Source organism: Arachis ipaensis, chromosome B2 (genome assembly GCF_059453495.1).
Source record: "Arachis ipaensis isolate K30076 ecotype BB chromosome B2, ASM5945349v1, whole genome shotgun sequence".
In the NCBI taxonomy this organism is placed as follows: domain Eukaryota; kingdom Viridiplantae; phylum Streptophyta; class Magnoliopsida; order Fabales; family Fabaceae; genus Arachis; species Arachis ipaensis.
The window spans coordinates 122728330-122742549 of record NC_142437.1 but is presented as its reverse complement, the minus strand read 5'-3'; the positions used below and the strand labels follow the sequence as shown (position 1 = coordinate 122742549).

The following is a 14220-nucleotide window of genomic DNA, read 5'->3' as shown; positions in this document are numbered from 1 at the left end:
GTGATCAAAATGTAAAAAATTAAGACACTACTATGTGCTATCAAGTATAGTGACTGATTGCATGTTTTAAACTCGGACTCTATTGGTCTTCATTTCTTGCTTTGATATTTGATTTTGTATTCTCTCTTGCTTAAATGCATAATGTTTATGTTAAAGCTCCTTCTTTTCTGCCAATTCGCATGGAAGGTATGGAAAAGTGGGTTAGTGAGTACCACTAATAACACAGTTGAAAACTTTTTCTCATGTGCTTCTATAATTTGTAAACCACCTAATCTTCTTTAATGGCCTCATTTTATTCTTTTGCAAATTAGGATCCTTAAAATCTCACAATATGTACTATACAAGTGTTTCTTTTTTTATTCATGGAATTGGAAGAGAAGAATGAGGCAAAGAAGCAGTTTGTAACAGATCAAATCATATGCAGATTAGAGAAGAAATTATACTGTTTCCAGGTCTTAGATCATCCATTGATTTTATGGAGGTATGAGCTATGTCATTTTCCCTCATATTGCAAAACACTTATACTGTAACTTGTTCAATCACCGTAAGAAAACAACAACAACAAAATCTTCGCCAACTAGCCTTATTTCTATTGTGCTTTTCTAATTACCTCCAATCAAATTTATAGTTGCATCTTTGCTCGTGTTAATTTTAGACTTTTAGTACACAACATGAGAAAGAGATAACAGAATCAGGAATAATTATGCATTTTTTTTGGCAAGAAAGAAGAAAAAGGAGAAAACAAAGGCTAACAGTAATATGCACTTGTGTGAATTGATATGAAATGTGTAATATAAGGATATAAAACCAGAACAATCTCCTTTTACAATGAAGTTTCTCATGAAATGTAAGAAAATGTAGATAAAATATTGTCTCTCTTATAAAAAAAAGAGTAAAAGCTATTGTGCCTTATTTTTATATATGATTAGGATAATCTGAAACTTTTTCACATATTCTAAAGAATTTTTTTTTTCTATTGTTTTCCCATGAAATTTAAAAAAAACAAAAAACAGTGGAAATAAAAGTAGAAATTGGAAATACACGATTGAAATTTGGCTTTTCATTTGATTGGATTTTCCTGCATCTTGAATGTGTTTCTCAAGCAGGGTTCGAGAAGAAGTCACCAGTTATAGATACCATGCTGCTTAGGTTGCTTGGTTGGTATAGAACACTTGCACGAGGCATAATACAGTTAACTAAGATTAAGTTGGTCATAATTATTGGTGGGTGAAGTTGTTAAAAACTTTTGTTACTTGTTTTGGAAATGCTTGGACATAGTGCTGAAAAATATGGGAAAAATTCTAGTAAACAGCCTCTTAAAGTCTTAATAAACTTTTACAGTGATTCAATATGTGCAGTTAGTCGGCTACAGTGAAATAAAACCATAACAGAACAAAGAAAGCCACAAGCGAAAATATCTACTTAAAAATTGAAGGAAATATCACTCTATTGGCTATTGTATATAGTGGACCATGCACTTTATGAAAGCACTCAAACATGTCACTGGTTTTGAGGAAGAAAGCAAGAAGCATTATGTGAATATGTCTAGAAGACCGATAACCTTTTCAAGTCAATTTACTTTTGCTACAAAAAATATTATCAGTGGACAATATACTTCACTTGCTGCATCTATTTCCTTACTCTTTTTGAGATTAACCGAGTTTACTGCAAACTACATCCATTTCCTTTTACCTTTCTCATTTTCCTCTGATCTTATCACTTGATCTTGAGAAACATGGCTGCAGCACTTGTGGGTGGAGCTGTTCTGTCTTCCATCTTTAATGTTGTTTTTGACAGGATGTCCTCACCTGAAGTTGCAACTGGATCAAAGGGAAGAAGCTTACCCAGAAGCTGCTTGAGAGGTTGAAGACTACTCTTTATGCTGTTCAAGCCTTTCTCATCGATGCTGAGCAGAAGCAGATCAAGGAGAGAGCTGTCAAGGACTGGCTCGATAGTCTCAAAGATGCTATGTATGTCGCCGATGACTTGCTGGATGAAGTCTTCACCAGAGCTGCCACTCAGAAGGATCCAGGTACCTTCTTCTCTCGTTTTCTCAATTTGCAAGATAGGGAGATAGCAAACAGGAGAGGATAGAGTCCATTGTGAAGCAAAAAGAGACTCTTGGTCTTAGAGAGATTCCTAAGGAGAACATGTCATGGAGGATCACAACATCTCTCGTTGATGGGCTTCATCCAACTATCATTACATTCATCTATAGTAACTTGAATTTTGTAAAGATGAATCTACAGCAAAACTCATCCAGTCTCCACCAAGGGAACTTTCTTAAAGGATCAAAGTAAAGGTATATTCTAACTCATCACTGCTGTTATTGCTCTTAATGTGTCATATCATTCCTTACATGCGTGGTTTGCATTCTCATATAGTTTTCCTGTGGAGCCAAAGAGATAACTTCAGTGGTCATTGAAATATGCAAGGGTGGCATTTTCGGTGGTGTCATGAACATGTAAGCACCCGCATTGCCTCACTTCTTTCTTGTATATTTGTTCAATTTTTGCCGCTGAATTCTGATATTACAATATGGACGGCTTTTTCTCTTGTTCTGTTGATAAGATGATGAAATCTACCATGGGGTAATTATACGGCATCCCTTGAAGGACGCAGCTCATATGGGGAACTCAATTCAACATTGCTCATCCGAAGGCAGAACTGATAGATGGAGGCTGCTGATGAGCAATGGCAGGCGTGATCAGATATAATGGGAAGTTCTTCATGAAGTTCAAGGTCATTGCGACTGCCATTAAGAAACCTGATATCATGGTCACTGAGATCCCCATTTGATCTGAGTTTGAATTATGAATGTTTCTTCACTTTCTGATTGTGGTGTATAATTTGTGGTCTATCCTTTCGTTTGAGTACTTCATATGTCAGTAAGTAATGTGTGATTAAGTGTAAGATGGAAAGGGCTACCTTAGTTGCACTTGATGAACAGAATATTCAATCATAGATGTTTTTGTCCCCAGTCCTATTCCTTGATGGCAATGCCAAGGGGGATAGCGGCTAGTCCGTGACCAAGGCCTTGATGGCTATGCCGGAGAGTCCTTGGTTGAGGGGTTACTTAGTAAACCTTCCAAGTTAAATTGTAGAAAAATAATTCATTTTTATCCGAATTTATTGTGGAAGGACCTAAACTTCTTCCCAAACTATTCTTATAATTTCGGTTTGAAACTTTGACTAATTCCTCTAGATTAGTCACAACTTTCAGTCACAAATAAACATTTTCAAAGACATTGATGTGCCTATGATAAAATCTAGCATGCATTTTGGTGTTGTGAACATGCTAAATCAGAATCAATATATACAAGTTTGGACAGTAACATATCAATGTAGTCCTCTTTATAATTTGAGCATTCATCCAATATCACCCTTCATGCAAAATCTAAGCGCTTTCTTCCAATCCAGCGCTTGTTTTGCTTGGATCAATGATCTCATGCTCTGGATTGAAGCTTCATGAACCACAACGAAAGATACACCAAGAAACGGTAGCCGAAAACATGGCTATGAAAGCAGCTACCTCTGTCATACCACTGTCAATTTCGATCCCATTTACAACTGGAGTTAGGTGTTCATAATGCACCTTTAGTGACGAAGTTAACAGAATGGTGTAACGTCCTGATTTTTTTTAAAACATTTTACATTTTATTTCTTTTATTTCTATCCAACCCTCCAATTTTATCAAAATTTCTACACTACCCATATTTCTTTTACCAAACCCTAACCTTAATTCCCAAATTAAACCCCCTAACATAGGGGTGAGCACGAGTAGCGGGTACCCGATTACCCGTCCGAACCCGAATCGAACTAATTAAATTGGTTCTGAAACCAACGAGTAATTGGGTCCAATCCAAACCAAACCGATGACTTTTGTTAGTGATTGGTTCGGGTATCGGTTTTATGGGTGCAGAACCCGAACCAACCCACGAACCCGATCATATATTAATTAAATAAAAAAATAAAAAATATATATAGCTTTTCTATTAGACAATAATTATTCATTATTAATATGTTTGGATTTTAATGAGTTTAGTTTTTAATGTATTTAGTATTTAACATGTTTGGATTATTTCTATTGATGTTATATGTTTATTGTACTTGTTTAATTTTAAGATAAAAATTTGATTTTTTTTATGAATTTCAAAGTCACCGGGTACCCAATTACCAAAACCGAACTAATCCATTCTTAATCGGTTTGGTTTGGTTCGGGTACATATAAAAAAAATACAAATCCAAATCAAACCGAACCAATTATATTTTGATCGATTCGGTTCTAATTTTACCATAAAACCAAACCGACCCGTGCTCACCCCTAAACTAACACTCATTCTATCCCATACACCCCAAGGCCCCAACCCCACGGACAGAAGACAAAACAAAAAGAGAGGAAGAGGAAGGAGAGGGGGAGTGATGGAGAAAGGAAGAAGAGAAGAGGGGAAGAGAGAGGACGTGATGGCCAGAGAGAGAGAGAGTAGTGCAGCTGCCGTCACTGTTGGGGATGTCGCGGTGGTTGCTGTCGTCACTGAAGGAGCTCGTCGCTGAGCTGCTGTGTCGCCGCCGGAAGAAAGCTCGTCCATGCTCTATCCTCCATTCTTCCTCCACTGGAGCCTTCCGCCACTACCCTTGCCCTTTGAAAATGTCGGTAGGAAGCGTTTCGCACCTCTTTCAGTTCTGTTTTACCACCATTCTAGCCTGGTTAATGGTTGCTTGTTCTGTTTTGTCTTTGCTACTGTTTTACCACAGTTGTTGATGTTGTTGTCGTTGCTCTGCCTTTAGCTGTTGTCGCTTCTGTTCTGTTGTGCTCCTGTTCAGTGTTTTGCTTGCCTATCAGAGCTGCCGCTGCCCAGTCCAAAATTTGCGCACTTTCGTACCCTTTAGTTTGGTGCTCTGAGTTTCGTCTCTCCGTTTGTGAGTAGACTTTACATTTATAATTATAATTGTTTGGTTTTACATCCATAATTATTTTGATATATGGTGCGTTGAATTTAGTTATACTTACAAAGATTACTATCAAAGGATTTTAAATTAGTTTTAATAATCGATTTATTAGAACTAAATATTTATCATTGTTAAGCTCATTTTAATATGCACATGAGACTATATGTTTTTATGAGATTATATGTACGCTTGAAGAAGTTTTATATTACTTTAAGACATTTGATTTTACTCGAATATGTATTTTTGAAACATTGAAGTATTTGTTGGTACTCGCTTATTTTGAAATTGTGAAATATATTTAAAATCCGTTAAGATAGAGAAAATATGATTGACTATGATTTGGATGAGAAAGTATTATTTTATTTATTTTATTTTATTTGATACCTCATGTTTGAAAGACCGAAGAATTTGTTATATTCGAAATTATATGTTTTGAATTGGTTTGGGAGGTTTGTATTAGAAAACCGTAGTTAATGGCAGTTATGACGTTAACCTAGATGCATACCTCAGGGCCGTTGCTAGCCTAACGTGTAGGCCACATGTTGGATCTATTATTCCGTACGAACACACGAGAGGAAAAGGCTACCCTTAGAGGTGGAGCCGCCCAAGTGTAGACTATTTGATTTGATTTCTGTATGAGAACTCCCTTATCGATTCACTTATTTATATAAATTATTATTTTCTAAATAAAATTATTTTTATGATAATGTTTATATGTTCTCATGTCGATTTTAAATGTATTGTCTAGTCACTGAGTTGCAAAACTCATCCTGTATTTTTAAAAATATTTTTCAGGAATAAATATTTGATTATGTGAGCCTTTCTATTCAAGAGTAATGATCTGCAATGGGTATCTATTCTTTGTTGAGTTATTACTTATTAGACGTCATCTGCTCCATATGTCACAGGCAGGATCCATCCATATTTACTTATTTTATTTTTTATTAAAAATATGTAATTATTCATTCTAGAAAGTGTAAATTTATCAAAAAAATATTTGTAGCCTTATTTATCTTATATTCGAATCTGTTAGGCTTGTTAGGGGACTATTTTCTTCAGCGCCAGTCATGGTTCATTTTGGACCGTGACAAATGGTGTGAGTAAATATCTTATTTTCTTGATGAAGATTAAGGTGTTGGAAACTAAAGAAGAGTTAACAGAATGGAGTGTAAATTTCATTGTATGATTTAAAATCAAAATCAAGTTTATCATGACAAGTTTTAAAAATACTAAAAAACATCTAAGTTTCAGTTTTAACTCTTTAATTTTGCAACATCAGTATGCAACATGCAAGATAGAAGAGTAACTAACAAGCAGAGATATCTCTAAGATCAAGTTTAGTGCACAGATGAATAAAATGGGAACAACTATTGGTGGTTAACATTGATGGAAGTTTCCAACACTTATTTTCGAAATCTTTAAACTGAGCATAAAAAAAACCGAAGGAAATGTGAAGAAAAACTTCCTGCAGAAGCATCCTATTGGATATGGACCATTTTTTATGGGAGTAGGTGAAGTCAAGTTTTTATGTTTAATAAGATATCAGCCTACCTCATATATTCTTCTTTCCAATAATAAAAATTCGTTGAATTGTTTTATTTTATCGAAAACAGACAAAGAATCATTAAGAAAATAAGTAGCTCTGAAAAATGCATCATACCCTAGATTTCATCCTCTATTTCATATTATAGTTTGCCAGTTCACCAAGGCACTTGTACATTTTCCTCTTCCAAGTCACTTTATTATTTATACTTTATAGTCATTCCTTTTTATTTTGTTAGGCATGAATGTCAACATTTTTTGTTCATGAGACACAACATGAGTAAGCACTATATTTGAATACTCTTTTTTACTTTGTCTGACATACTTAACAGTACTTGCATTGTTTCATATCTTTTGTCCTAGCTTGACCTTCATGTCATTGGTGTTTTTTCTCTACTATTAAAAAAAGGGTTAAATTTAATAATAAGAGGCAATTTTGAGATAAATTAGCAAGAAGTAGAACTAAAGAATTATGAGAAACTAAGGAAGTTGAAAGAATGAAGATTGAAGAGTGAAAGATTTCCTAATGATAAAAAAAAATGCATATAAATTTGCTGCCAATTTACTGGTATCAAATAACATAAATTGCAACACACTATTAACTGTCTCAACTTGTTACTGACACAGATATATCTCTTTTATCTAACATCAAGTTTAGTATAAACTTAAGCAATTAAACTTGCATTGCACTGTTTAAATAAAGGTCCAAGATAGATAAATGGGCACACTTATTGGTGAGTAAAGTTGTTCAAAAGTTTCCACTGCTCGTTTTTCTTGGATAGAGTACTGAAAAATAGAAAGAAATGAGAAGGAAACACCCTCTCAGAATAAAATTAGATTAGATTAAGATATAGTAGTGGACTTGGAACATTGTGTCTTCGGAGTAGGTGAAGTCAAGCTCTTATATTAAAAAATAATCATCGGCAATATCTTTGTCCAACAAGAGGGAAATTTCTATGAATTATTTTATAACCACTTGCCTTGAAGATCAATGATCTTTAGGTTAATATCAGCATACCACAATATACTTCACTAACGACCTGCAAATGTTTCCTTACTCTTGTTGACATTGACCGAGTTTATTGCAAACTAAACCCATTTCCTTTTGCCTTTCTCAGTTTCTTTTTTTTTTTTCCTCGTCTTATCACTTGAACTTGAGATCATGGCTGCAGCACTTGTGGGTGGAGCTGTTCTGTCTTCCATTTTTAATGTTGTTTTTGACAGGATGTCCTCACCTGAAGTTGCCAATTGGATCAAAGGGAAGAAGCTTACCCAGAAACTGCTTGAAAGGTTGAAGACTACTCTTTATGCTGTTCAAGCCTTTCTCAGTGATGCTGAGCAGAAGCAGATCAAGGAGAGAGCTGTCAAGGACTGGCTCGATAGTCTCAAAGATGCTATGTATGTTGCTGATGACTTGCTTGATGAAGTCTTCACCAAAGCTGCCACTCAGAAGGATCCAGGTACCTTCTCTCGTTTTTTCAATTTGCAAGATAGGGAGATAGCAAACAGGATGGAAGAAATAATTGAGAGGATAGAGTCTATTGTGAAGCAAAAAGACACTCTTGGTCTTAGAGAGATTCCTAAGGAGAACATGTCATGGAGGATCACAACATCTCTAGTTGAAAGATCTAATATATATGGAAGGGAAAAAGACAAGGAGGCCATAGTGAAATTGTTGTTGGATGATGATATATCTGTGATTCCCATTGTGGGCATGGGCGGAATAGGAAAGACTACTTTGGCCCAATTGGTTTACAATGACAATAAAGTGCAGAAGAACTTTGATGTTCAGGGTTGGGTTTGTGTGTCCGAAGAGTTTGATGTTATTAAGGTCACCAAGACTATAATTGAGGCAATAACTTCAAGTTCTTGTAACTTGAATGATTTGAATTTACTTCAACATGAGTTAAAGGAAAGATTATCCAAACGAAAGTTCTTTGTGGTTTTGGACGATGCATGGAATGAAAACTATGGTAGCTGGAATAGGCTTCTAAAACCTTTTCAGAATGGGGTTAAGGGGAGCAAAATTCTCATAACTACTAGAAGTACAAAGGTGGCTTCTGCGGCACAGACTATTTCGTCTTATGAACTAAGCTTATTGTCAGATGAAGATTGCTGGTTAATATTTTCAAAACATGCACGTCTTTCCACTTACTCTATGGAGAATCCAACTTTGGAAAAGCTTGGCAGAGATATTGTAAAGAAGTGTCATGGCTTGCCCTTGGCAGCTCAAGCACTAGGAGGCTTGTTGCGCGGAAATTCTGATGTCGAGGATTGGAATCGTATATTGAAGAGCGAGATTTGGGAATTTTCTGAAGACAAAAGCGAACTCATTCCAGCATTAAGAATCAGTTATTACTATCTTCCTTCATGTCTGAAGGAGTGCTTTGTTTATTGCTCATTGTATCCGAAGGATTATAAATTTGATAAAGATGAGCTCATCTTGTTATGGATGGCTCAGAATTTTTTACAACCAGTTGGGAAAAAGACCCCAGAAGAAGTTGGTGATGAATATTTCGATGAATTAGTTGCGAGATCATTATTGCAACCTCATAGTACTGAGGAAAATAATTTTGTGATGCATGATCTTGTGCATGATTTGGCAATGATGTTTGCGGGAGAATTCTATTTTAGAGCGGAAGAGCTTCAGAATGCAGTTGAGGTTGATATTAAAACGCGTCATTTGTCCCATAATGCTAAAGGCAATTATCCAATCTCAAAACTGTTGGGGGTTTGTGACAGAATAAAACATACAAGGACATTTCTTGCAATCAATTTGTGGCCATGGATCCCATTTAACATGGAAAACACACCTTATATCTTGTTGTCACGGTTGAAGTACCTTAGAGCTTTGTCGTTGAAACGCTTTCCTCTTGAGTCAGTCCCTGGTTCAATAGGTGAGTTGATTCATTTGCGTTACTTGGATCTCTCTTGGACCGACATTGTGACATTGCCGGAGTCATTGGGTAACCTGTACAACTTGCAGACCTTGAAGTTGCGTTTCTGTATGCAACTGACAATGCTACCTGTTGGCATGGAAGACCTTGTAAATTTGCGGCATCTTGATATTAGAGGGACTGATCGGTTGCAAGAGATGCCGAAAGGTATGAGCAAGTTGAAAAATTTGCAGTTTTTAAGCGACTATGTTGTTGGGAAGCGTGAAGAAAACAATATCACAGAATTGGGAGCACTTGCAAATCTACAGCAATCAATTTCCATTGCCAAATTGGAGAATGTGGTGAACAGCAGTGAAGCTTCGATGGCAAGAATGTCTAACAAGGATGGCATTAGGTCTTTGGAGTTGAGTTGGTCGCCAGATGAAGATGAGAATGAAGTTGATTCCCAAATAGAAAGAGATATACTCGACAAGTTAAAACCTCATTGTAATTTGAAAGAACTAGAAATCCGGGGTTATAGGGGTACAACCTTTCCAGATTGGTTGGGACATTCTTCCTACTGCAACATCACCACAATAACACTGTATGGTTGCAGGAATTGTTGTATGCTTCCTTCACTTGGACAATTGCCCTCTTTGAAGCACCTAACAATTTTAAATTTTGAAAGTGTGGAAATTGTGGGTGCTGAGTTTTACTTTTACCAGAACGATGAATTTTGTTTGGAGACTCCATTTCCAAAGCTTGAAACTCTTTGGTTTTCATCAATGCCTTGCTGGAAGGAGTGGCGTTCAATGGAGTTGAATGCATTTCCTCGACTTAGGGAGCTTACCATATGGAAGTGTCCGATGTTGAGAGGAGATTTGCCGAATCACCTACCTTCTTTGGAATCACTTGAGATTGAGGCTCCTGCGATTTCCACTCTTTCAATTTCAGGAAAGCATCCAGTGGGGTCCGTGGTGGAGGCCATTACGAACACGCAACTGACTTGCCTCACTTCTTTACGCATCTCAGATTGTTCCTCCCACATATGGTTTCCTGTGAGTGCTATCCCTCCATCACTACGAGACTTGATGATTCAGGGTTGTAGAGAATTAGAATTCCAAATGGATGGCCAACACCACTCACTTAAGGAACTACGCATACGTAGCAGTTGTGATTCAGTTGCATCCTTCTCGTTGTTGGATTCCTTTCCAAATCTCGTGCATGTTCAAATCAAGAAATGTGAAAAGATGGAGTGTATTGTGGTGTCACGCTCTCTCTCGTCTCTCCGATATCTATGGATCAAGCATTGTGGGAGTATGAAATCCGTGTCGACGATATGGATTGCAGCACCTCAGCTAGAGTGTCTCTCACTAGTGGGTTGCCCCAGGGTCGATTTGTTTGCTCCAGGGGTTCCACACCGTAGCCTCAGATTTCTTGGAATCAGCTACTGCGAGAAACTAGTGAGCACTGCAGCATTCATGAATTCCCAATTTCACGGGCTAACTAGTCTTCGTATTGCGGGTGAATGTGAGAGTGTGAAGTCCCTCCCAAAGGAAGGTTGGTTGCCTGCCTCCCTTCAGTCTCTCACACTGGATCGCATTCAAAGTGTGGAGACGTTGGAATGCAAGGGACTTGCCCACCTCACCTCCCTCCATGAATTATGTATTTTTCGTTGTCCCAAGTTGGAGAATATGGAGGGTGAAAAGCTGCCTACCTCTCTAAAACAACTCTGCATCAGTGATAGCCCTTTGCTGGGTAAACGGTGCGAGATGAAGGACCCACAGCTTTGGCCCAAAATCTCCCACATCCCCACCATTCAAGTTGATGACAGATGGATTTGGTAATCCAACAACTTCAACAGGTAACTCTCTCTCTCTCTCTCTCTCTCTCTCTCTCTCTCACACACACACACACACACACAACGTTATTCTGTATTTCCCCAAATACATTTGTTTTCTGCACTAACATTTATACTCTGCATATAAAGTGACTCACTAGTTTTTTATTCTTCATCTTCTTTACAACGTTCTTACTCTACGTTCTTGTTATTGTCTTATATCATTCCTTACCAACACAGCTAACATTTTGTACATTCTCATACAGCTTATCCATGGAGCCAAGAAGATAAAGTCTGCACCTAAAGTTTTGCTTTTGATGCATCAAGACTATTCACTCATTGCAGTATTCTTCCTATTGAAGTTGTTTGTTTGTTCTTCCTCTTGTATGTTTTTATAGAGATGGATCTTTCTAAAATATTAACTTGTTTGAGTTTTGTACTATCATTTTTATTTCACCTTTGTATATAAGTTTTTCATTTTAAGATATTTCTTGGATTTTTTTATATTTTTTCTTTTGTAGTTTCTTGATTGATATGTGATATTCGTCTGAAAAAATTACTATTTTTTAAAAAAAATAGGAACTTTATTTAAATAAACAATATTTATTTTTTGAATAAGAATTTTTTTCTAGAATTTGCAAATCATATTTTTTGGCATAATTATAGGAAAAGGTTATATGTAATTTTTTTTTACCTATTTTTTATTAATAGTTTTGTGTTTGATTATTTGGTAGATAGAATAAAATACAAATTTACAAAGCAATAATGAATAGCATATTGAAATAACTATAAGAGACTTGAAGATATAATTAAGCCAAATAATAGTAATAATGTAAGAGTTTATAAAATATGTATAATTAGATAAAATTATTGATAACTGATGAAAACTTTTATGATTATTATTATTATGACACTTTTAATGCACACATATTTACTGCATTTAATCTGTATTTTATGTTTCAATTGAATAATTATGAAAGAATGGTTGGTTGGTTACTATCTATTATCATCTATTTAAAACTACTGACATGGCATTATAAGACTCAAATGTGAATTAAGCGAATGTGATTAACCAAACTTTAATCATGCTCATTCGGACTCCGATCAACATAATTACTGTGTCCTTATACAAGTTTGGACAGTAACACATCAATGTAGTCTTCTTTATAATTTGAGCATTCATCCAATATCACTCTTCACGAAAAATGGAAGCACTTTCTTTCAATCTAGGCTACTGCTTGTTATGCTTGGATCAATGATATCATGCTCCGGATTGAAGCTTCATGTGCCACATCGAAAGATATGCCAAGAAATGGTAGCCGAAAACCATGGCTATCAGAGCAGCTACCTCTGTCAAACCACCGTCAATTTTGATAGCAGCAGTTAGTAGGTGAGGTAGTTGAAAGACACGTACCAAATCCAAGAAATGAATATGGGAACTCTGCTAAAATTTAGGATCAAGTGTTAGTTTCTTCTGCTAGTAGTTTGATCAATTTATAGATAGAAATTAGAATTTTTGGTCTAAAAAAATTCGAAACATTTGGTTTTGGACTATACCATTAGTTTGTTTTTGTTAATTACTAACATAGCAGACTTAAATCCAACTAAAGCTTTTAACAAAGACAAACATACTTTACCCTTAAATTTATTATATAAGAAATAGATATCGATTTTTTTATGATACAAATATCTATATTCTACCACCAAAAACAGGAGAAGCAAAGTCTACTTATTATGATTTATGACTCGAATGTGATTAATTAAATGAACTCTGCTAGGAAGATAATGAAAAATCTTGAAGTACAATGAATTTTGAATTTGGCCCAATACAAAAAAAAAAAACTCAAACAATTATTTCAAAAAATTAATCATCTCAACCTTAATTTACCAAAGAAATTTACCCAAATACTCTCGTCTCCCAAAACCGGCTGCTATCCCACCCTCATCTATCATTGCATTAGAAACTTGTTCATTGTATATATTTAAATTGAATCAAACAAAATAACAAAAAAGTCAAGTTGGCCGAAAATATACACAACACCATGAAACGAAGCACTGGCCTTCTTAATATCTTCAATCTGATACACCACATCCACCGGAGGCAACCCACCAAATTTCAAATCATCGTACACGTGACACCATTCCCACGACCGCCGCGTTGGTAGGCTGCATGACAGATGCAACGTGCGCAAAAAGGGTGTCTTCGTCGGACGTTCCCGGAAAACTGGGCGGCGTATGGTGGTGATCTTTGCGGCTTCAGTGTGGACTGCGGAGAGATTGAAAGAGACTGCCGGAGAGAAAGAAACTGTAGAACATTCTTCGCACGTGTAAAAATGGAAAAATACGTAACTTTTCCGTAACCAAATCCTTATTTTTTTAAAATTTAAAATTAAAAATGATTAAGAATTAATTAAATTAATTATTAACTGATTATAATTTCAATTTTACCCTATTGTAGGTACACTAAAAATTTATTGCCTCAATCAACATATTACTGTGTCCTTGTATACAAGTTTAAGTTTGGACAGTAACACATCGACGTAGTCCTCTTTATAATTTGAGCATTCATCCAATGTTCACGAAAAATGGAAGCACTTTCTTTCAATCCAGACTACTGCTTGTTATGCTTGGATCAATGATCTCATGCTCCGGATTGAAGCTTCATGCGCCGCAACGAAAGATACACCAAGAAACGGTAGCCAAAAACCATGGCAATCAGAGCAGCTACCTCTGTCAAACCACTGTCAATTTTTATCCCATTTACAACAGGAGTTAGGTGTTCATATTGCACCCTTAGCAGCAGTTTCTAGGTGTGGTAGTTGAAAGACATGTACCGAATCCAAGAAATGAATATGGGAACTCTGCCGAAATTCAGGATCAAGTGTTAGTTTCTTCTGCTAGTAGCTTGCTCAATTTATACATAGAAATTAGAATTTTTGGTCTAAAAAAATTCGAGACACTAATGTTGGAAGAGCTTACCTCTATAGTGGATTAACCCAACTTAATCAAGGT

At 36.0% G+C, this 14220-nt stretch overlaps 1 protein-coding gene and 1 long non-coding RNA gene across 4 annotated transcripts; both read left to right on the top strand.

Moving 5' to 3' along the window:
* The first annotated feature begins 2162 nt into the window (after window positions 1–2162).
* LOC107626299 (uncharacterized) lies at window positions 2163–2711 on the top strand. The gene is made up of 3 exons (XR_001617519.3): window positions 2163–2302; window positions 2385–2464; window positions 2572–2711. It is a non-coding gene; the product is annotated as an uncharacterized LOC107626299 (long non-coding RNA).
* A 1660-nt stretch (window positions 2712–4371) lies between these two features.
* LOC110262381 (putative disease resistance RPP13-like protein 1) lies at window positions 4372–11695 on the top strand. 3 transcript variants are annotated; one of them, XM_088504203.1, is made up of 4 exons: window positions 4372–4650; window positions 4756–4920; window positions 7717–11232; window positions 11475–11695. In XM_088504203.1, the coding sequence occupies exon 3, from the start codon at window positions 7718–7720 to the stop codon at window positions 11213–11215; it is 3498 nt and encodes a 1165-aa protein (XP_088360329.1). In that variant the 5' UTR covers window positions 4372–4650; window positions 4756–4920; window position 7717; the 3' UTR covers window positions 11216–11232; window positions 11475–11695. The 3 variants fall into 3 exon arrangements, with proteins under 3 accessions (XP_088360329.1, XP_088360330.1, XP_088360328.1); XM_088504204.1 differs by having other exon boundaries at window positions 4415–4654; XM_088504202.1 differs by lacking the exons at window positions 4372–4650; window positions 4756–4920 and having other exon boundaries at window positions 7508–11232.
* Window positions 11696–14220: the final 2525 nt, after the last annotated feature.